Source organism: Cygnus atratus, chromosome 6 (assembly GCF_013377495.2).
Source record: "Cygnus atratus isolate AKBS03 ecotype Queensland, Australia chromosome 6, CAtr_DNAZoo_HiC_assembly, whole genome shotgun sequence".
Classification (NCBI taxonomy): Eukaryota; Metazoa; Chordata; class Aves; order Anseriformes; family Anatidae; genus Cygnus; species Cygnus atratus.
The window spans coordinates 20,450,518-20,473,090 of NC_066367.1; the positions used below are offsets into that span (position 1 = coordinate 20,450,518).

Genomic DNA, 22,573 nt, shown 5'->3' on the forward strand with positions numbered 1-22,573 from the left:
TCCCAGGAAGGCCCCAGTTGGGTGTACAACAGGAGCAGGTTAGTTCTGCAGGTTTGTTCTGCAGATTTGGTAGAGAGGGAGCTGTAACACAGTGCTGCATAGCAAACCTCAGAATATTTCCTGTAGTTTATCTAACAAAAATATTTCATATAACCAGTCCTTTCACTGTTTTATTGTGTGGGGTGTGTGTGTGTGTGCAAAAAAAAAAAAAAAAAAAAAAAGTTCAAAAAGCAGGGGAAAAATCATTCCCTCTTGTCCCTAGTTTTCTTTTATGTATTGTGTTATTGCTGACTGCGAATGCCCCTGTCTGTCTGCATGGAGAATGTTTGGTTCATGCTTATGCTTGCTGTATCTTGTCTTTAGCACACATTGGATCAGGGCTTAAATAAAAATTCTCTTGTAGCTTTTCCCTAATGTATAGTAATTGACATGGATGTTCAGGGTATTTACCTAAGACTTCAGTGGGATCAGAAGTATTTATAGACCTTTATAATCTTTGGAGAGTTTTTTTTTTTCTGGATTATTTATGCAATGTGCTTTCAAGAAATAGAATGGGGTAAGCATTGCTAGACCTCACACTCTGCATAAGCTACTCTCCCACAAAACGTACATAAAACAACTGGATTACCTAATGCCTCTGTTGCCATAATGGTGATGTTCTTAAATGCCTAATTGCGGAACAAATTCATTGTGTAGCTCAATGAGGAGTTAAGCAAATTAGTTGTCAAGTGATGACCGGGCAGAATTAGCAGTTGAATGTATGGGCCCAGATTTCATAGGACACTTAGTGTATTTTAAGTGAATTCTGTCTATGACCTAACAGACAAGGGTAAACAAACTAGTATGCATGTGAATTATAAGAGGAAGGATTTGATTACAGCCTCAATTAAGAAAAACGTACACAGGAATTGTAAGTAAGCTGTATTTACTTGGTTATCTTGAAATGCTTCCATTCTTAAGAACTTCTGTTGTGTGAAGATGGAGAGAGAAATCGTGAGGTAATTTTCTGGGAAGAAGTTAAGTTACAGAAACTGATTTTTCAATGTTTTGGATCGAAAGGGACCTTAAAGACCATCTAATTCCATCCTCCATCCCTTCCACCAGACCATGTTGCGCCAAGCCCCATCCAACCTGGCATTGAACACTTCCAGGGATGGGGCATCCACAGCTTCTCTGGGCAACCTGTGACAGTGCCTCAGTGCCTTCTCAGTGAAGAATTTCTTCCTGGTATCTAATCTAGATCTACCCTCTTTTAGTTTAAAGCCATTCCTCCTTGTCCTATCACCACACTCTCTGACAAGGAGTCCCTCCCCAGCTTTCCTGTAGCTCCCTTTGGAAGGCCTCTGTAAGGTCTCTCCGGGACCTTCTCTTCTTCAGGCTGAACAACCACAACACCCTCAACCTGTCTTTGTAGGAGAGGTGCTCCACCCCCCTGATCATCCTCATGGTCCTCCTCTGGACTTGGTGTAATACATCCATGTCCTTGTTCTTCATATGTAGTTATCAAGAAAATTTACCATCACCAACAAATAACATTGTCCTCTTGATGTTTTTCTCTTCTATACTGAGACTAAACAGAAGAACTGTGGAGTGGAGGAAGGTGTAGTTGGGTAGAGTATCTGAAGGGACTTACAAATGTGGGAATCTTTAAAAGATGTTTGTATCGGAGTATTGCGGAGTAATACAGAACTACTAGAAAGTAAGACTTTGTGAGTCGTTACAGGGGTAATGAGGATGCTGTCTTTATTTTTGAGGAAAAGAAAAAGGAATAGTTGTAGGCCTGTTTTGAACACAGTTACTGCACAGTGATTAGTGAGTGGGAAGTCTCAGACCTTTCTACATAATGGGATAAATGAAGAGATTTGTTGCATGCTTGTGTGAATGGTGTGTATCTGCACATGCGAAGTGCACGCAATATGGTGTGACCATCTTGCCTTTGCTCTTTCTTTTTGAGGCTTGGCTAGGGGAGGGTAGATAAAGCTAAAATGGTAATGTCAGTAGTTGTTCAAAGATCCTTCTCTTTGCCAGCTGGAAACAGGTTCTGCGAGGGTTGAGTTACTTCAAAAGCAGAGAGAAAGTGTCAGATTTAGAACAACTTTAAGGAACTTAATCAGATAAGCTTAAATTCCTGACAGATTTGTTTGTTGGAATTTCAGACGTTTTTTCTGTTCTTAGGTTATATCCTTTCAGAAGTGAAATGTAACCATACATAATAGCTCTTGAAGAAGTTTCTGTTGTGTGAACCCAAGTAAGTCAGAGTATTTCTAATGGCTGTGCTACACTGAAGGCAGGGTCGTACGGAGTGCATAGTTTGGAGCATGAAGGAACAGGTTGTTTTAAGTGCACACTTGTACTACAAAGAAGGATGACAGTAAGAAGTGAGTTCAAGATTACTCTGACCTACTCCTATTTCACAATAGGCAGAAATAGACATCTTCATGTGGACTGCAGTTGCATTATTTCACTGTGAACTTTTGAAATTGGCCAGAAGAATTCTTGACTTTACTTCCCAGTGTTGCAGGAGGATGACTTTTCTAGTAGTGGGAAAAAAAAAAACCACATCATTCTTACAAAGCTCTTTTTTTTTGTCTGACAACTGGTGATCCTTTTGTCTTGTTCTTCTTCAGGAGACAGCTGGATGTAAAGGCTTCATGGTTTATCCTACCTGCGCTTAGATTATGCTGGATCTGTTCTCTAAAGAGAGAAGTGACAGGATATTTAAACCAGTCTGTTCTTCAGTTATGCAGTTAGTAGGGTCACAGCTATGAGGGGTGGGTGTTGGAAGACTGGTAAGGTTCAGTATGCCTGAAGAAGTCGTGGTTGTCTGAGACGGTGTTGGTGGTGGTTGTTGTTTCACTGTATGATGGTGCATAACTCATGTAGTCTGTTCTCTCTCAACTGAATTGCTTATCTGGGTAGTCCATTCTATTGTAGCTGTTCTTCAGGTACACTTCAAATTTCGGCTTGTTTAGTAGACCTCAGAGTAGGGCATCTTCCTTTACGCAAAAAGGAATTTTCAGACCAGATGGGAAACCTTCAGACTTCCCTCATCTTTATTCTTGGTTGTTTGCCAGAAAAAGAGAGGGGAAAGTCTCTTACGAAGAAGGAGGCACATAGCCACTAAGTGTCTGGCTTGTACTTCAGTACTCAAAACTGTTTTTTCAAATGGGTTTTGTGTGTAGGTACCACTGAGAATGCAGTGTGCCCAGAGTGCCTTGAGTAGCAAAATACTGTATTGCATATAGTATTCAAAAGGCAAAAAGAAAGAAGAGATACCGAGATAGTTTGACTTTGTTCTAAACATAGAAAGCTTTTTGCATTGTCAGTGCATCGTATTCTTCATATGGTGGAGAATATCACACTGAAAGGCCTCCTCCGTGTCTGGGGAGAAAACACCAGGACGTGCACTGTGACAAGCTTTTTATATAAATAAATTTCAATCTAGTTCACGCCCCAAAATCTTACATCTCATCCACTTTCTGTAGCCAAGAGAGGAATAGATCTTCAACTTCTGCATAAGGATAGCTCAGGATTAATTTTGTAATCACGAATTTTTAAATATCAGTAAGGACATACTCTTTGGTTTGGAGTCTCATAGCGCTTTAACAAGTGCTGTAGTAGTTGTGGAGTCAGTGATGTGACAGGATTCTTTTTAGTAATCTATTTTTCCATGATGTTTTAAAGTGTTTCCTACTGGCATTGTACTTTAACTTGAGGAAGCAGTCAGGATTTCATCATGGCTTGACTGAATAATTTTCCTCTGTGCTTTTTCTGTTTATCTGTTATGTGGTCATAGCATACGGACCCATTTTGGAAGTGATGATCTGATTGCTTCCCACAAGTAGCAAATGCTATTTGGCGTAGGGAGAAAAGATTCTTCAAGAAAAGTCTTAATCTTAGTTCTTGTATCCTTAGTAGGTAAAAAACATACCTTCTTCTCCCCTGCCTCAACCTATGGTTGTGTAGCCAAAGTAACGAGGGGCTTTGTCTTGATGTCTACTGAGCCATAACTTCAATGAAGTGGTGTAGGATGAATCTCAGAGTTGCATTGTGCTGACTTGCTGGTTTCGTCCTTGGGATGTTTTATTTATTTTTTAAATCTCTTAATTCTTTTATTGCTTATTGAATTTTTTAAAGACTTTGTTCTGTAAGCAGACAGAGCAGGACATGTCAATATTTGCCTGTGACCGCATCCTGCAAAAGAATGACTAGTTAGTCCTGTGGAGACTTTTTTTTTTAAGATGAGCTCAGCATTTTTTTTAATAACTCATACACTGAGTTAAAGCTTTGTGATTTGATTCGGGGGGGGGGGGGGTGGGAGGAAGGAACGAAAACACCAAACACGTGAATGAACTGAAAATATGAAAATATCTAAGCAAATAGCAATTAAAACTTGGACAATAACTCTCAGTCATGAGGTATTGTCGGTGCTGTTTTCAGATGTGCAGAGAGAAAAGCTCTCAATTGTTCTCAAGTCAACTTGTAACTCAGTCCACGTTTGTAGAGCTTGACAACAAAAGGCTTTTTGTGCACAGTTTGTATTCATCTAGGACATGCCAATTACTGAGGATAAATAGAACATAATGTATGAGCAGGCAACTATAACATGTTGCTCAATTCAGTGAGTTACAAGAAATCCATTGGAATTACAGGTAGAAAGTGCTCATTGGGGAATTTTGGATTTCTGCTCAAATGAGCATGATGTAATTACTTTGAAGAAGCCCACACTGCTGTATTTGATGTGGCAGTAAGATGTGCAACCAGCGTACAACTCTTTTGGAATATTAGTTGCAATCATCTGATTGAGGCAAAGCCAGTGGGTGCTTGACAAAGGAAGCAACAATCCCTCTTACTCCTGCTGTTCACAAATAAAGCATGCTTTGAAAAAGGAAAATGTTCTTCCTAATGTTTTGTTCAGTTCCATCAAGCATTATCTGTGTATTGTTTGACCATATGTGATTTAAACATCAACTGGGACTGACTTTCCCTGCCAGGCCATTCAGCAACATGTACCTTCTTACTGTTGGTGTGATACTTGTGCCTCCTGTGCTGTTTACAAGAATTGGCATGCTTTTTGTAGGATGTTACCCTAATCATGATGAATGAGGAGGAACACACATGAAACTGTAGAAAGTTTGGCATGTTCAACTGTAATGGTATTTTTCTTTTCATTGTACAGTGGGAACAAAAGCCTGGTAAGCAGGGACTGACCTGAAACAACAGAAAGAAATAACATTGGATAAAGCACTCTTCCCCTGCCCCCTCTGCCCTTAACACTAAATCATGTTAACTCTGCGAGTTATGTTCTTGATTGACACAGGTGTGTACAAAGGCAAAGGTGTGATGGCTCCCAAACTATATGAAATGCATTTAAGAGGTGGGTGTGACTTGATAAGTGAGCACATCATTTTAAGTTTTCATCTTGGGAATTGTTTGTGGAGTATGGAACAGAAGCTTTGAGGCAGAGAATATTTCTTAGCATTTGAGAAATGTGTAAACTGACTTCCTTATAGAAAGATGCGCATGTGGGGAAAGCACTGAAAAAGGGTTGACAAAAAATTAAGTTCATTGTAAGTGCTACGTTCTTGCACTGGACACGGGTTTATATTTCTGTTATGTTAAGTCTGTGTTCCTTTTCTGTCCTTTTTCAGGTAGCGGTGCTACAGCAGTTGTACAGGCAGCGCTATGCAAACCCAGGCAAGAACGTGTAGCAATAAAGAGGATCAACTTAGAAAAATGCCAAACCAGTATGGATGAGTTACTTGTAAGTAAATCAAAGGGAAAAATATCTACAGGGAGATGATCTTCTGTTTTCATTTCAGTTTTTGCTTGGTCAGAGTGAGGGCAAAATTTTGTGCAGGATAATAGAAAAGGACCAGAAAATAACCTGAAAGGTGTGCCCTTTCTCTAAAATAAATTGGACTTATGTATGTTTTCTAATGCCACAAAAACAAGTACAAATTTGAATCCTTTGGGATAACCAACTGTTGGGAACTGTGGGAAGAACCTTTCCCCTTGCATTCTGGAGATCTGATTTTCAAGAGGTAACTGTCTGGTTATCCCTTGTTCCTTAACACTGAGGAAAGATATTTTTTTTTCCTTTGGTTAAACAATGATCAAAAATGTAGAGGTAAAATTTAGTAGGGTTTCTTAATGTCTAAAGCACCAGAAGTGGAAGAATGTAGAGTATTTCACGATACCTTCTGTGGGGAAAACTAAGAACCGGCTACACTACCAGCTACACAAGAAAACAGCTAATAACACATTTATCTGATAGCATTCCTCAAATGGTTTGTTATGGCCTATTTGTTTGGGTTGCTGATCAGAGGAGAGAGGGACCTAGAAGATGCCCTTTGTAAAAGGGACTAAAAGAGTACTTCCTCTGCACTGCTTATGGTAATCCAAAGTCTAGAAACTTGTTTAAAAAGCAAAGAAACACTGTTGCTTTCTATTGCTCCTGGTCAGGTGCTTACAAGATAATTGCTTATTTATGTATAGGCAGCATAACAAGAACTGAAGGACAGAACCATTCTAAAAGTGAGAACACTCTCTTCTGTTCCACAGGTTATACTACTGCCTAGAGACTGTGGGCTTTTTCTAATGCAGAAATTCCTGCCTCTGAAGGAAATGATCTCCTCAGCAGGGAATTGCCAGTGCAAAAGATATCTTGAATTTGATACAGAGGGTATGGTCCATCCAGTTTTCTTCAGATAAAATGGCTTGTTTACAGTGGAGGACCCAAAATGCTCTTCCCCTGGTGATTGATGGCATTTGCCTTCAGTTTATGGAACAGTTTGTATGGGATGTTGTTGTGTTCTTAAAGAAGATTGTGGTAGCAAGAACACTTCTCTAAGACTAAAAATACTAACTAATATATTTAAAATGGTCAAACATTCATCTTATCAGAATTTGAACTAATAATGGGAATTAAGAATTAAAGTCACAATGGATTAAAAAACCCACAAACTACAAAACGGCCAAAGCTCTGCAAGAGATACCCAGATTGTGCAGAGAGATGACTACAGTTACAAACCAGATTGTATATAGTTATCTTGGCAAGTACTTGAGTGTCCTTACTGCTGAGATGCCTCCACTGTCTGGTACATGAGGCAATAGCCCTTGAATTTCTGGTCCCATATTGCTTTCCTTTGCTACAGACAACTGTCCGTACCATCTTTTTTTTTTAACATAAGTTAGTTTCTGCTTTTCTGTGTTAAGATTTTTTTTTTCTTTTATTTGTTAATCTGTTTTGAGCTGAACATAAATTCTGTCTTTCTCAATCCCTGGTTAGAAGGGTAGGGAGAAAAGGCCATATGACTTCTTTTATACTCCTATATATTTCTATACACACGTGCATGCCTAAACATACAAAATTATTTTTTCAGTGAAAGTATACTTATTCTGACTCAGTTGTAAGACAGACTTTAAAATTTCTTTTAAAAGAAAGATGCTATTCTGGAAGAGGAAACCATTTGCTTTCACAACTCTTGTTACACTTGTGCTAACATTTTTGTTTCACTTGATTAAATATTTAGAATGCTCTCCTGTTTTGTTGTTAACATTTTTTGAGTCTGCTCAATTTTCAATCACTTACTCTGATCAGTTTCTGTTAGTATGGGGATACTTTAAAACTGCCCTCTGAACATGCTGTTTTGGAAAAATGCTGCTGCTAAGTGCTTACGGATGGTGTGCAAAGGCCTCCCTCACATTCTCAGCTACATGGCCTTCAGCAAAGTAGAAAATGCAGCAAGCCTGATGTCCACATAAACAAACTTAGGATTTGGGCCAGTGTCAATTAAAATAGAAAAGCAGTGGGGGAGGGGTTTAAATAGTACTAATGTTACACACAAACTGCCCAACTCCTGAAATTCAATACTTGGTTTCCTGCAGTGTCCTGTGCTCTCACTATTGTGTGCTAAATGTAACTTAACCTCAGAAGCCAAGGAAGAAGTTCCTGTCCTTAGTATTGTCCTGACAGAATATCTTCTCCCATCCCTTTACCTCGTCTTAAAAAACAAACAAACAAACAAAAAACAAAAAAACAAAAAAAACAAACAAAAAAAAAACAACAAGCATCCCCCCCCCCCCCCCCAAAAAAAAAAAAAAAACAACCCTGCTGCAACAATAAAAATAAAACAAGAAAAGCCCTCTATAGAAGGGCTTACCCTCTGCACTCTAGGAAAAATGAGAGTCCGGATAGCATGAAAATGCTGTTTTATACTGCTTGTATGTTCATTATAGCAGTAAGCCTACTGTGTATCGTGTACTGGCTTTTAGATAGTAGCTAAGCATTGCATGTCATGAAGCGGAGCTCCTGAATCCATTACAAGCCTTAGCTGTTACAGTGGAGTACTGTCAGATAAATATGGAACTTGTAAAGCTGTTCAATAAAAGTGAAATGAAGCCTTTTACCTAAAGACCCTGACAGAGCCATTTCCAGATAACTGTCTCTTTCACCAAGAAATTTCAGTACATTTTTCAAGAATGTTTGAAGTTCTGGTCTGATAGCCATTTGAGGTGGGCTGTGTGGAGGAGCCCCTCACATAGTATGTCCAGTTCCTCAAAGTGGTTGTGTCCCATGTGTCTGTGTCCCTCAGGAAACACCCACAGAACGGTCACCTGCCGGGTTACTTGGAGCTGAACCCAGGGCCTGTGAATGCTGCAGCTTAGCACTGAAAGTAGTTGTCTTGCGTTTGCTTATTGCTGCATCACCCACCTGCCCTTAGGCTGACATATTTTGGTGCAGCTGATCAGCGAAACTGGATCAGAAATAACCTGGCTGAAAAGAAGTTAGCTTTTAACCTGGATGTGTTTGCTGATGCAGTTCACATGCTTACAGCACAGGGGAGGGAGAAGCACGGAAGCAGAGGGATGAGGACGAGACTTGAAATTCTAAATGACACTATGACTTTGGTGCTGCCAAATGTCTAAAGTGATGTGAATGTGAAGAGTGCTCCTGGGCATTCACCTGGACACTACGCTACAAACTCTTCCTCAGACTGTATATTTTAAGTAAATGTTTCTCACCTGTGTGTGTCATGAGCCTCAGCCAAATAAATGAAGTTTATGGAGGATTACTGTATGGGATAGGGGCTCTTCAGAATTAAACATCCGAAATTAATATTTTCCCCATTAAAATTTAATCCCTTATTTCTCATGGGGTGCTTTCTACGTTGTTTTGTGAAGACTTGTTTGGAAGAAATCACTAAAGCTGAGACACAAAGTACCTTTGGCCATGGTTACTGTGATAGCTCAGTTTTTGCCACCAGTTGTTGCAGACAGACAAAACATTTGAAGCATTTTTGGGTTGAATTGGGAAGCTTATTACAGGTGATTATTTATAATTCCGCAGTTTTCATGTGCTAATAAAACAGTTAAGATGTATTTTTGTCCAGTAGTGGCAGGCAGACTTCATGAGCAATCATTATATTACCAGCAAAGGAAAGCAATAAACCAGTAGAAGGTGTGAAATAGTAATGTGGAAGGGGAGAGTTAAGGTAAGGATTTGGTATGCATAGCTGGATTAAGAACCTGAGGCAGAGACAATGATTTGGCTTTACTTTAAGATCTACTGGGAAAGGGAAATGTGCCCCACATATATTTCTTCTCTTTTGTTTGCTGCCTATTGAATCCCAGAAAACAAACAAACAACAAATCACCCAAAACACAGCGTTGTAATTTGCTCAGCTAGGCTCATTGCATGGCTATGCAGACCTTCATCTTTCTGTGGTTCAGGGCTGAGAAGTTACCCGGGGAGGAGGACTTGACAACATTACTAGCTGAAATGTATGGCAGACTACAGCCTGACTTAATTGCCAACAGGCATGAGATTAAATCAGTTTTTAATAGCATAATTAACATCTTATTGTAAAGAGATTGTGATCTTGAATGCATTGAAAGTAACACACTACACTGTTCCCCCCTGCCCCCCCCTCCCCCGAAGTCTATGAAATAGTCGCTGAAATGAGGCTGAAAGTTGAAAACTGCCTCTGTGGTAGCTGTAATCCACCTAATTGGGACTGCCATAGTGCCTGCCTTGAGTGAGTACTGTTGAATCAGTGTTGCATGGGTCCACCAGACAGCAGGGGCTTTTCAGGGATGGATTGGCTCCTGGAATGGCTCTCCCTCCAGGAGCACATGCTCTGGTGCCAGGGATGGTTCAGGGTTCTGTGGCCGGAGGCAGAGAGAGAGAAGGAGGTAGGGCTGTAGGAGCTTAAGGTGCTGTGACGCCAAACCCTCAAATACAAAGGAGGTTTAAAGGCATTGGGGTTTGGCAGAACAACGAGAACAGCCAGAGAAGTGTAACAGAACAGTTAAGTGAAAGATTAAGTAGAAAAGGGCTCTACTTGAAAAGAAGAGACAAGGTTGTCATTCTTAAGGTGTACAGCTGTGTTGTAGATTGTGTTACTTGGTAATGCTGCATCATCGTGCATCTGTTAGTGATTGTGTGCTCCTTTGCTCAATTGTTTCCTCAGACTTTCAGTCAGTAACATTGCTTCTTCCTATTCTACTGCTGTTTGCTTGCATGACTGTGGTCCATTTGTCCATCTCACAGTAAACAGAGCCAGTGTAGATGTGTATTTTGTCCTACCACTTCCTTCCTTCTTTCCCTCCTGCTCCCATTGTATTTTCATATCCCTTTTGAACAGGAAAGGCAGTAGGTTTTAATCTCTCCTTGTGTTCTGTTGTCTAGTCTATTCCCACACCTTCAGCTCTTGGAGTGGGCTTATTCTGCTCATTCTGGGACTTTAAACATAATTTCTCAGCTGATATCAGAAGAAAACTGATGCAGTTATGCCTGTATCTCCTGGCCAAGCATCCTTCATGTTCTTTGCAATAATGTATTGTCTTGAATGTAGATCTATAGGTAAAATTGAAATGTTTTCATGCCTTGAGGCATATTCTTTGCATATTTCAGTTCTGTTACAGTATTTCACTTTGGAATTAAAATTTCACTTTATGCAAGCAGAACCAATAGCTGGCCGTGTTACGTTGGACTTTGTGTTTCTTACAGAAAGAAATTCAAGCAATGAGTCAATGCAATCACCCCAATGTGGTGACCTATTACACATCTTTTGTGGTGAAGGATGAGCTTTGGCTGGTTATGAAGCTGTTAAGTGGGGGTAAGTTACTGGTTTTACTTGTTTAGCTGCAAGGAAATTGTATGAATTTTCTAATGTGTGTTCTTTGAGGTAATTGACCTAAACCAAGTAAGGAGAAGGCAGAAGAGACTATATAGGATGAATCTTGAGGACCTAGACATGCTAAATGTTATAACAGTAATGTACAAGCTTAAAAAGTCTACATATGTATATTGATACTACATACTAAGAATTACTGAAATAAATTCTGTTAATCTAATTGCTGTAATTTTTTATTCTAAATCACTATGTTAAAGTTCTCTAAGGCTATTCAGGGAAAATTAATGATGAGAATTAAGTGATACCTGTCAATGTGGCCTTTTTTTGAGTTACAAATCCCTTCTATTTTTGTAAAGATTTTATAATTGGTATTTCTCATTCCTTATCCAAGGAATATTCTTCCTAGGACAGGCCTTATAAATATCACATCCTTTTGCTGTTTAAGCTAACTGAACACCCTTTACAGTTTTTCTGGTGATAGTTAATGGTACAAAAATGGTATGTGGTTCTGAAAGAAGAAAAAGGGACTAAACTGAATAGGCTTCTGGCTTACAGAAGTGAGGCCCTGATGTACTGTGAAGTGTTGAAAAATACTTGGACAGGAAAAAGATACTGCTATTAAATTCCTTGAGATTAGTAGTAACCAAAGTTCAGTGTAAAACAGCATGTCACTAGAAATGTAGTCATCATTTGTGTGCAAAGAATATCTCCTCGTCTTGCAGCTGCATGTTTACATCATAAACTTGTGAACTATAATTTAAGGTGGATAATAAAAACATGTTTGGTGTGCTTGTTGTCTAAATCTGGATTAGTCCTGAATTTCTAGCTTAGCAAACAGGTCTTCCTAATGGATCATTGTTACGGTATGCTTGACAAAATCCATTCCTTTGTTTCTCGTTTGAACAAGGTAATAGTTTGCTTTATTCTGAGAGCTCATTATCTGAAGATATAAATTGCAATAGCAAGGCAAGAATGAAGAAATGACTTTCAAGAATACAATATGATAATGCTGTATATGTTTTTTTCTTTGTCTTTCTTCCCTGGATCGTCAATATAGGTTCAATGCTTGATATAATAAAGTATATTGTCAATAGAGGTGAGCACAAAAATGGTGTCCTTGAAGAACCCATAATAGCAACAATTCTTAAAGAAGTTTTGGAAGGTTTAGACTATCTACACAGGAATGGGCAAATTCACAGGTAGGAGCATGTACACAGTGAAAAGCATTTTCTAAGTTGCATGTTTAGGGTGTTGATACTGGTCAGCTGCAGTTGCTTGGTAAAGCAAATTGTATTGCCTATTTCACACACTGTAAATGTGATCAGTAATTTTTAAATTAGATTGCTCAGGCAGATGCTGTAATCTTGACTGTGGTTTGTCACTTATACTTCGTACTCGTTTAGTCTTTATTCTGTCTGTCCCTTTTATAGCTAAGATAGGCCTGTGCTGCACTAAGTCTGCCAAAACTGTGGTATATACTCCTGTAACTGCTGGTACTCCTGATATTTAATCTGACTTTAGTTTGCACTGTGGTCTGTGGCTTATTTGTGTATTGTATTGCACAGTAAACACATTATCTTAGGCACTTGGGCACTGCTGCATAAATGTGGAATGTATTTCTTCCTGATAATTAGTAGTGTCTAATACAATTCTACAGGTGTCTCTATATGACCATACATGAAGCCAGGTCTGATATTATGCATCTGCATCTTGATGTATACGTATCTAAGTGATTATTATGTTCAGTATGTTCTCTATACTGTCTACCTTGGTATAAATTGTGTAGACCCCCCCAGTGTGGTCTATACATACCTGTTCTAGTGATCAGGAGGTTGCTTCCACTGTTTGGAAATTGGAAGTGCTGTACTTTGACCTCGCTAATTAATTTTACTGAGGTGAATTTGCTTTTTAAGGAAGATGCCAAGAAGGGGCTTTCTGTTTCTAGCATTGGCCTTTATGAGGGAGTGTTCTCACAAAAGATTCACAATCACAAAAGATTCACTGCAGACAGAACTGGTGATGGCGGTGGCAGGGATATAACACAGTAATGGTTCTTTCCATGTACTACTAATGTCTCATCTTATAAATGAGCTAGCTGCCTTTGATGTAAATCAAGAACTGTTTCCTCATTTTGCGGAGAGAAAATTGAGATAAATGGAGAAATAAAGAACAGTTAACTTGACTTCTGTTCTGGAATTCCAACAATCTGCCACAAAACTTAATTTGTAGTCTTCTATTACACTGATACTGCTGCAGAAGGAACATTCATTAGCTTTTAGGGATAACAGGACCCTTTCAGGTCAGATTTGGGAATTCCCCTTGTATCTTTTTAATGGAGCTTAAAGATAAAGCTCCTTATTACACATAAGATTTCTCCTTCTTATAATACCTAATTTATAAACTGTAATACCACAGAAGTCCTGTTCAAAAGAATACAATGTGCATTCCTTTTCTCTATGTATGTTGTAGGTAAAAGCTGTGGCAGTTTGGGGAACACTGTATTAAGCAGTATTTTCCTGTTGGAAATGTTTCAAAAATGAAGGGATTTTGTTTTGTTGTTTTAGTGTACTCTCCTTTATGTATAAGGCAGAAGGTTATGTTAGTTTTCAACAGCAAAGTGTTAATTTCTTTCAGTAAATCCTGGAAAGGTTTGCTCAAATTCTTAATGTTCATGGCATTTTCTGTATGAAAGATTTATCTATCTTCTGCATTAAGAATGGGATGTACATTTCTATTTTAGAAAATATTTTTTTAAATGTTATCTATGAGTAGTGTGTTACATGGATAGGTAGTTGACATTTAAGTACGTGTATTTTTGACAGATTCAGTTTCAAGTAACTTTTAATCCAAGTACACTAGGAAAATGCGGTTGCTATTTCAGAGCTTTAATAACTTAATTGGGTAGAAATTAACACTATATTTACCATTCGATCTCTCAGGAGATCAAAGAAGACAACTTTTTTCACTTTTTTTCATTAGTGGTGCATTTCAGTGTGAGAAAGTGTTAATTCTTGCTATAAAGCTCTAAAACCATTTGTGAAGTTACATCTATAAAAGGAGGTAAAACAGATGGACCTAAATATTTATTCTAAAAATGTATCCTTGAATTCTACTAAATTTGTGCCAAGGCCAATTTGGGTGGCTGTACACAAAGATACAGTGTATTCTGCACTCTGTTTTATTGTAATACTTCAATTCCTGTTCCTGCCTTTTAAATTTTCAAATACCATCTTGTGGAACTACGTAATATGAAGATGTGTTTTTTTCTTCATAAAATGTAAGTTTATGTATTTTCTTACGTCTTACATAAAAGTAACTTCTTATTTGTACGTTCTAGAGATTTGAAGGCTGGCAACATTCTTCTGGGTGAAGATGGCTCTGTACAAATAGCAGGTAATGGCAGTGATAAAAAAAAAAAAAGTAGTGGCTAAATTAAAAGAACAAGGGATATGAGGCTTGCTTAAGGACAATAGATATGAGTTTTCCTGTTGGCTTTTAACTGGAGAGTTGTAGCTGTAGGTTATCCATTTTTAGGATGTTTGGTTAATGATACCTGACTTTAAAATTTGCTCAGTATTTTTGTGTCCAAAGGCTGATATTCTTCCTTGTTACATGTTTTTGCTTTGACAAAGTAAAATCTCCTTTCATCTTTGAAGAATAGATACCTGATTTGTAACCTGGATTTTACCTTCTGGCTTCTTATTTGCAAAAAGTACTTTTAGGTCTTTCCTTTGTGACTGCTCATTATTCTGCACCCCAAGTTTCTTTTATGAAAGTGAGTTGACTTTTATGAGTTGACTTCACTTCTACTGTATGAAACCTTAGCTTTGTTACTGGTAGTTCAAGTGGTTATAACTTTTTTTTCCTATTCTCCAGATTTTGGCGTTAGTGCTTTTTTAGCTACAGGAGGCGATGTGACTCGTAACAAAGTAAGGAAAACGTTTGTTGGTACTCCATGTTGGATGGCCCCTGAAGTGATGGAGCAGGTATTACAAACACTTAAAAATAAAAATAAAATATTTAATTTTTATAACTTGAGAAATCACCACCATGTTTTTCCTTTCTGGCTCTATTCCAGGTGCGAGGTTATGACTTCAAGGCTGATATGTGGAGTTTTGGGATAACAGCCATTGAGTTAGCAACAGGAGCAGCACCTTATCACAAATATCCTCCTATGAAAGTAACTGTCACTTTATATTAGTGCCGAAGGGTTCCAGGATTCAGTTTGTTCTGTCTTTAAACTTCTTTGGTTATTGCATTTTTTTTTTCTGTTGACAAATGACTGCAAGTAGAGCAACTTTGTGGATGCTGAATGTGGGTGGTGGTGGTGATGGTGTGTAGGCAGCTGTGTGAGAGCATTGGTGTGCAAGGCACAGACCTATGAAACTGGGCTTTTGGGCCTTTGTTATTAGCATTTAAGATGGGTTGCTTCATTCACTTTTGAGGAAATAAAAAGAATAAACAAGACACTTCTGTTGAAGGTAGAAAAGTATGTAGTACATTCTTTGTGATTTCTTCTGTCTTTCTGATTATGTTTTTGTGCTTTTAAAATAGGGTGATATAGAGGTTTTCTGAAAAAGTGTCTCCTCAATTTGGGCATTTAAGTGATTTGTTATGTATTTTTCACTAATTCTGATAAAATAATGGTAGTAACTAAGGGCTTTCTGGAAATGAGTTTTGTGCCTTTGCTTGAAGAAGAGCTTGTAGCGTAGTAGGGAAGCCTACTGGGAGAAAAAAAAAAGCTGGGAGAAAGGGGGGAAGCTTGTGGCTGAATTTTATTTTTCGTAGAGTAAGTAAAAATTTTTAAAGTTCAGAACTGGGAAGATACACCATCCTATATAGTGTTAAGATGCTTAAATTTGTAGCAACTGCTGTACACAGCAGTATTTCTGAAAAGAAATATAGTGTCTAATATAGCTGATAAAGGAATAAATGTTTTTTATTATTATTACAACATCCTAGAAAATATATTTTATTATTAAGGCATAAGATCTACATTTATGTCTGAAATACTTTAAATGTTGCAGTGTTTCACCAAAGTGTGTATTTTTTTGATCTGTGCAGTAGAAATGTTGATTGCAGCAACCTTGCTTACTATTCCTCTTTTTCTGTTTCACTTGTGTGTTCACATTATTCTCACAAGTCCGCAGTCCAAGGATGCAACACCTGGGCACAACATTTTAAGTATTCTGACCACTTGTTTTCATCTATTTGGGGAATTTTAAAGTGGTGTATATATTCTTTATTTTTAATGTATATTTTTTATCAGTTATACCGTTCGTTGTTCTGAGGATTGCATAGAAATGCTGTTGTGATGGTCAGCACCACTTCTTCGTTTTAGTAGTAAATCAAGATATCTAAATATCTGAAGAATATTTATTCTTTTTATTTCTGCATGTTTTGAATTGTTTTTGCTTACAGTACCTTTTCTTGGGTTTTACTGTAGGTGTTAATGCTGACGTTGCAAAATGATCCTCCTACTTTAGAGACAGGTGTAGAGGACAAGGAGATGATGAAAAAGTATGGCAAATCCTTTAGAAAATTGATTTCATTATGCCTTCAAAAAGATCCTTCCAAAAGGTAAGTCATTATTGCCACACACAGTGGAATTACTTTTTTTAAATGTACAGACTATTTAGGGTTCCAGTATTTAAACATCACCTTTAAGCATATGATTTGAGTTTTGTAATACTAACCTTCAGTATCTTCATGTGGGGAGAAGAAATTGCCTCTGAATTGTCACTAGCTTTATTCTAGCTTTTTAACCTAATTTGATTATATTTAAATATGCTGTTCTGATCAAACAAAATTCCTTGCTCTATAGCTTAATTTCTCATTGGAGGCAGGATATAAATCTTTGTTTTCCATAATCTAACATGACTGTTCAAGTTGATCAAACAGAACTATTGGTGACCAAACATTATGACCTCTTGGCCTATACAATAATAATTAAAAAAAAAAAAGTCTTGAGCTTTGTATTGCCTTTTAACTTTAATATCTCCAGAGAAAATTACTTATTAAGAGATATTTTTGTAATTTGAAGTGGGATGCTCTGAGCATGTTTAGGGATCCTCATGTTACTGTAGGCAATTGTCTTTGTGTTTTTGATTCTTCTTGCTGTATTTTTTGAATGGGGAAGCCAAGACAATGAAAATGTTAAACATTTATTTCAGAATTATTGCTGAGGTTTCCGGTTCCCAGAGCAATTCATTTATTTATCCTTTATTCGTTTTTATGCAGACCTGTTTTCGTAGGTGTCTTGCTGAAGAGGTGGAGGAGGCACATTCTAATTAACATTATTTCCTGAGGGTGTTCAATATAGCACTTTTCTAAAACTTTCACAGCTGACATTTCTGGGGGGAAAAAAAAGATTATGGTCCGAAACAGCAATTCTGACTGAGTAGTGTGATTAGGTCCGTTATTGTATGTTTTTCATTTGCTGATGTTCCACAAGCATTAAGTCCAAAGTATGAAGCAAGTCAAATTTCAAGGGTAACAACAGCAATACTGGAAGTAATACTAGACATAAATTATAATTAAGAAAAAAAATAATAATTGCATGTTAAGATCTTTATTCTTGAAATCCTTCAAATTCTGCTTTGACTGAAAGGTCATTTGTGTACTATTTTCAGATTCCCCAGTTCCTTCCAGTTGGTGGTCTTAGTATCAAGTCCTAATTCTTTAAGCTTAGCACTGCAATTTGCTGGCTGCTTATGGATCAGAATGAAATGTTGTTCTGGCAAATCAAGCTGGATAATCAAGTATAATCTTTGTCCAGAGAAGTGGATGCTCCCTCTTTGGAAGTGTTCAAGGTCATAAGCAACCTGATCTTGTGGAAGGTATCCCCTGTCCATGCCAGTGGGTTTGGAACTAGATGAACTTTAAAGGTCCGTTCCAACCCAAACCGTTCTATGATTCTCTTCTCTGAAGTTTCTTTTAAGTTTCCTATGTTCAGCAATTTTCAGGGAAAAATTAAATGAATAGGAAAACAAAAATACATAATTAAAATAGCTTTCCTCCTCTCCTTGAATATACAATGCTAAGAGTTACCTGATACCAGTGTTGAAACAGTAGTGTTCTAACACATACAGTATTTTCACGCTCTAGGTTGATCTGAACTGAACAACTAGCCCAGCGTATAGGTGGTGAGATCTATGCGTCAGTTACTCTTAACTTGATAGAGAGCGTCCGTATGTTGTGGGGTTATTGGTACATTTAGTTTCTTCACAGTTGGAAGTTAGTTTTGCATTAGAGATACTTCCATAGTCATTGTGTCAACTGTGGGAGACTTGCTTTTTCTGGCAAATTCTGTGACTGGTATTGCACTGTTGTCTCTCAGGCCATGATGTTTTTCTTTTGGGCTTCTGTATGTGAGTATTTCTCTCCTCAGTGCAAAGTATGTAGGTTACAGTCCTCGGCTGTAATTCACTCCTAAGTGTGTGTGGATAACAGGCCAAGAAAGCACTTCCAGACCTGTTCAGAAGTGTCTGGTATAAATACTGGTGGAGCAATGAACACTAGTTTGGATAAGACCTTACCAAGAATCTGGCTTTTAATTGCGCGTATCCTTGTTGAGAGAGAATAGTGCTGGGTCACAAAGATATGTCTTAAAGTTTAAAGTTGATTTGAGGTTGAACTTGAAAACTCGATGCAGAAACTGATTTTTAAAAGGTTCCCCTTCCATTTTGCCCTTCCAAGGTTTGTGTGAATTACAGCTAAGCTTGGTGGTTTTCACAGTATCACCACTAAGAACTCCATTATTTTAGAGTGGTGCTTTGGAGTGGGAGAAAAATAAGTGCTCTGTGGAACTACTGTCTTATGTCTAAATTGAATGCTTTTTGTTGATGACAGGAATAGTTTCATTATTTCTAGCAGGAGCGAGCTGGGATACATTCCTGTTTTTCTTCACTTCCTCTTCAGATGTGTCCCCTGAGAAATTAACTAGTTCAGATTTTTTGTTCTTTTTTTCCATATGGAAACTTTCCACTGTCTTATCTAACCTAAGCTGTATCCACTCTATTGCTGTAAGTCAAATGAAAATCCACAGCAGATGTTGCTTCTGTTCATTTGGAAATTATGAATCTTCGAGATTCTAGCTCCCCTAGATTTAGCCATATTGAAATCAGCATTGGGTAGGGGCCTCGGTTCCTAGTAGAAAGGATTAAAAAAAACAAAACAAAACCCCATACCTGAAGGATTTTATTTCATCCCAAGAGATGCTTCTCTTTCTTTCCAGAGTCTGCTTCAGTACCACAATATGGCTTTGTCTGGATGTGTAGCTTTAGATCCCTGAAGCTAGGGGGACAAATCCCTTTATTGGAATCGTTTCAGTAGCTGTAAGATTATGAAAATCTGTTGGAAACTTCAAAAATATAAACTTGAAGATGATTGGAAGAAATAGACTTTAACAGAACTGCAAGTAAACGTGAAATGTGTAGGTTTTGACTTTACAAATGTTGAATTGGTATTTGTTTAGTTGGATGATGCTCCTCATGGTTCTTTGGTTTTTGCATCAAATTAATAGTGTCAGTATGGTTTCTTGTGAATACCTGCTTGAATCACTAAAGAAAGAATGCAATTAGCAGGTGTGATGTTACTGTTTGGAAAATGGACCCTTTCATTGCTGTGGAGGAAAGTTTAGTTGCATTCATGGAGTCACTTGGGGAAGCATGTTTTACTTGACTTTTTCTTTTTTGTCCCTTTGTATTAAGGGTAAAATATATTTGCATTGAAAGAAAGAGGGTGAAAATTGATGACTTAGATACTGATTTTTTGTGTGGTGGTGTTTTTTTTTTTTTTTTTTTTGTATCTTTGCCATGGGGAAACGTTTTTTTTCATGCGTGGTAAGTATGTATGAATTAATTCAGTAGCTATTGCCATTCATTTCCCCATTCATACAGTACTAATTCAAAAGTATTAGAGACGTACCATTTAACTAACGTCCTGTACTGTATTCACTGAGAGGGGTCTTTGTTTTCTGTTCTAATTTATTATTGATCTTTCAGGCCCACAGCAGCAGAACTTTTAAAATGCAAATTTTTCCAGAAAGCCAAGGTAAAACGTTTAACCCTACAAGTAAATTTTGCTCTGCCTTAAAATCTACATGATTTTTCTTCTTTCCTTGTATTGATTTTTAACTTATGAAATGTTGGTCTTGCAGAATAGAGAATATCTGATTGAAAAGCTTCTCACTAGAACACCTAATATAGCACAAAGAGCAAAAAAGGTGAGTGTATTCACCTCTTTCTTGACTTGTATGCAAGGGAAGGCGGGAACTGTTTAATTCCCTTAAATTTTAATTGACTTGACTGAGCTGTTCTTTTATGCGCTCCTTCACAGCCTTCTCAAGGTAGCCTTTGGGCATTTTGACTTTCTTCCTGGCCTTGTCAAAATGATGCATGGTACATATCATCGTATGTTATATGATTATTTTTCCCCACTCCCTTTTGGAAACTTATAGGTGAAATGGTTGTGCAAATGAAAAATGGCAGATCTGCTTGCATATAGGTTCATAAGCTGCGTAACTAACTTGTATATTTGATTATCTAAGGAAAAGATGAAGGTACTGAAGTAGTAATTACTGACAACTAGCTCATTTTCTAGGTTTTTTTAAACGTTGAATATTTTAAATGTGTGGAAGTCAGGGTCAAACTCTACAAGAGGGCTCTTGAGTTACTTGTACCTATAAAGCCTTATTTCAAAATGTATGGAGCTAAACCATTATCATAATTATTATTAACATTATTATTAATATTATTAATAATTAATAATAATTATTGATTATTGAACTAATTATTATTAGTTATCCCACTACTGTGGCATGTGCTGATATTTCTGTGGTATCTTTGGCACTTGTTTAAAAGAGTTTACCAAGTGAGGTGCAGCAGAACTAAACAATTCTTAACAGGTAAATATTTTAAAACTTAAATAATGAAGCAAGCTACTGTTCATAAGAGCTACTAAACAGGAATGAATGTAGACTCCTGCTTTGTGGTCTGTGAGAAGTTAAACTTAATTCCAAATAAACTCACAATATAGGCTCAGTATGAGTAAGCTGCTGAGATTGCTAAACCTCTGCAGGTATTAGGACAAAGTGCTCAGTCTAACTTCCTCAAAGTAGTCTGATTTCTGAGAAGATGTTTTAAGGAGGGTGTTTCCAGAAAAGAACTGTTGCAGCCTTTCGTGACACACCAGTTCCAGGGGTATTGAACATCTGTAGGACTTTTATGTTTTCTTAGCAGTGAACTGAAGTGGCGCTTGTAACATTTTGTTGTGTTTGTGAATGTTTCATGTAATTGTTTCTATAGCTGGTGTCTGTGATAGGAAGAGGCTGTCAGTGGGTTCAGTATACTATGAGTTCTTTCTCATTCTTCTGTTAGGTAGAAGCAATTTGGGAAATCAGTGGCAATGGTTGGACTTTGAGAGGTTGGAACACAAAGCTGAAAAAAGAGGGCTTCTTGTAATGTAGGGGTAGCCTGTTGAGCAGTGCATTATCTGCAAAATGCAAAGTTCAGCTGTTTGGCCATGTGGTGGCAGCAATGCCCACATAAAAGTTGCCCTAACTGGAGAGAGAAAAATAAGTAGAGAGAGAGCATTTTGTCATTTTCCTTCTTGGGCATTGCAGGAGTAATTTAGGCATGCTCTAGTACCAACTCTGTTTCCAATAGAGCATGGACCTCATAGAATTTCTCTCAGTTGAGTCCTCAGGTCAGCTATAGGAACTGCATGTTAACTCATATATACCCATGTACACATACTTATTTTTTTAACTTAGCATCTGGAATTGCAAAATGAATTCATAGTAGCTTCCCTTGTGCCATCAGCAACAGCTTGTTGAATGCTTTTTTTGTACAGCTCTTCCTAATTTGGAGGAGGAGTGATTCTTAATAAGTAAAAGCTGAATGATGCTAGAGTAATAAATTATAGGTCTTTTAATTGCAGCATAAAATACAAAAAAATAGGTTTTAGCTTGTGAAAATACTAAATTATTTACATTTCGAAAGGACACTTTTAAAATTCATTAGGAATTTAAAATTTAATTCACTTACGACTTTGCATGTAGCTGCTGTTTTAAGATACTATAAAATATAAATGTATTTTAATATTAAAGTTGTTTTTTTTTTTTTTAAATAAAAAAGCTCTAAGCAGAGTTTGGTTGCTCAAACATTCATGTAACATGTAAAATGTCTAAGAGGTCACCCATGGAAAGAATAACCCTTGTAATGGAAAAAAGAATGTCTCTGGGTAAGAGATAGGAAGGAGCTAGTGTCATCACAGTTTCAATTATCTTCTGTAGCACTGGGTAAGAAATGCCTTGTAACTAATGATCTACAGTACCACTGTCGGTGCAGGTATTGGATCTGCCCTGTAGTAATTTATTTTTTCTTGCACTTACTGCACGTACAATTACTTTGCTTTGTTGCCCAGAACTC

The 22,573-nt window shown here is 37.5% G+C and overlaps 1 protein-coding gene across 1 annotated transcript in view; it reads left to right on the top strand.

The window, feature by feature from the left end:
* The window catches only part of STK39 (serine/threonine kinase 39), a 90,221-nt gene that overhangs the window by 11,122 nt on the left and 56,526 nt on the right, over positions 1-22,573 (top strand). Inside the window, 9 exon segments of the mRNA XM_035570915.2 lie at positions 5,652-5,764; positions 11,015-11,123; positions 12,199-12,340; positions 14,479-14,534; positions 15,018-15,127; positions 15,220-15,321; positions 16,588-16,721; positions 20,147-20,195; positions 20,302-20,367. Of these exon segments, the coding sequence (XP_035426808.2) occupies positions 5,652-5,764; positions 11,015-11,123; positions 12,199-12,340; positions 14,479-14,534; positions 15,018-15,127; positions 15,220-15,321; positions 16,588-16,721; positions 20,147-20,195; positions 20,302-20,367 (881 nt within the window).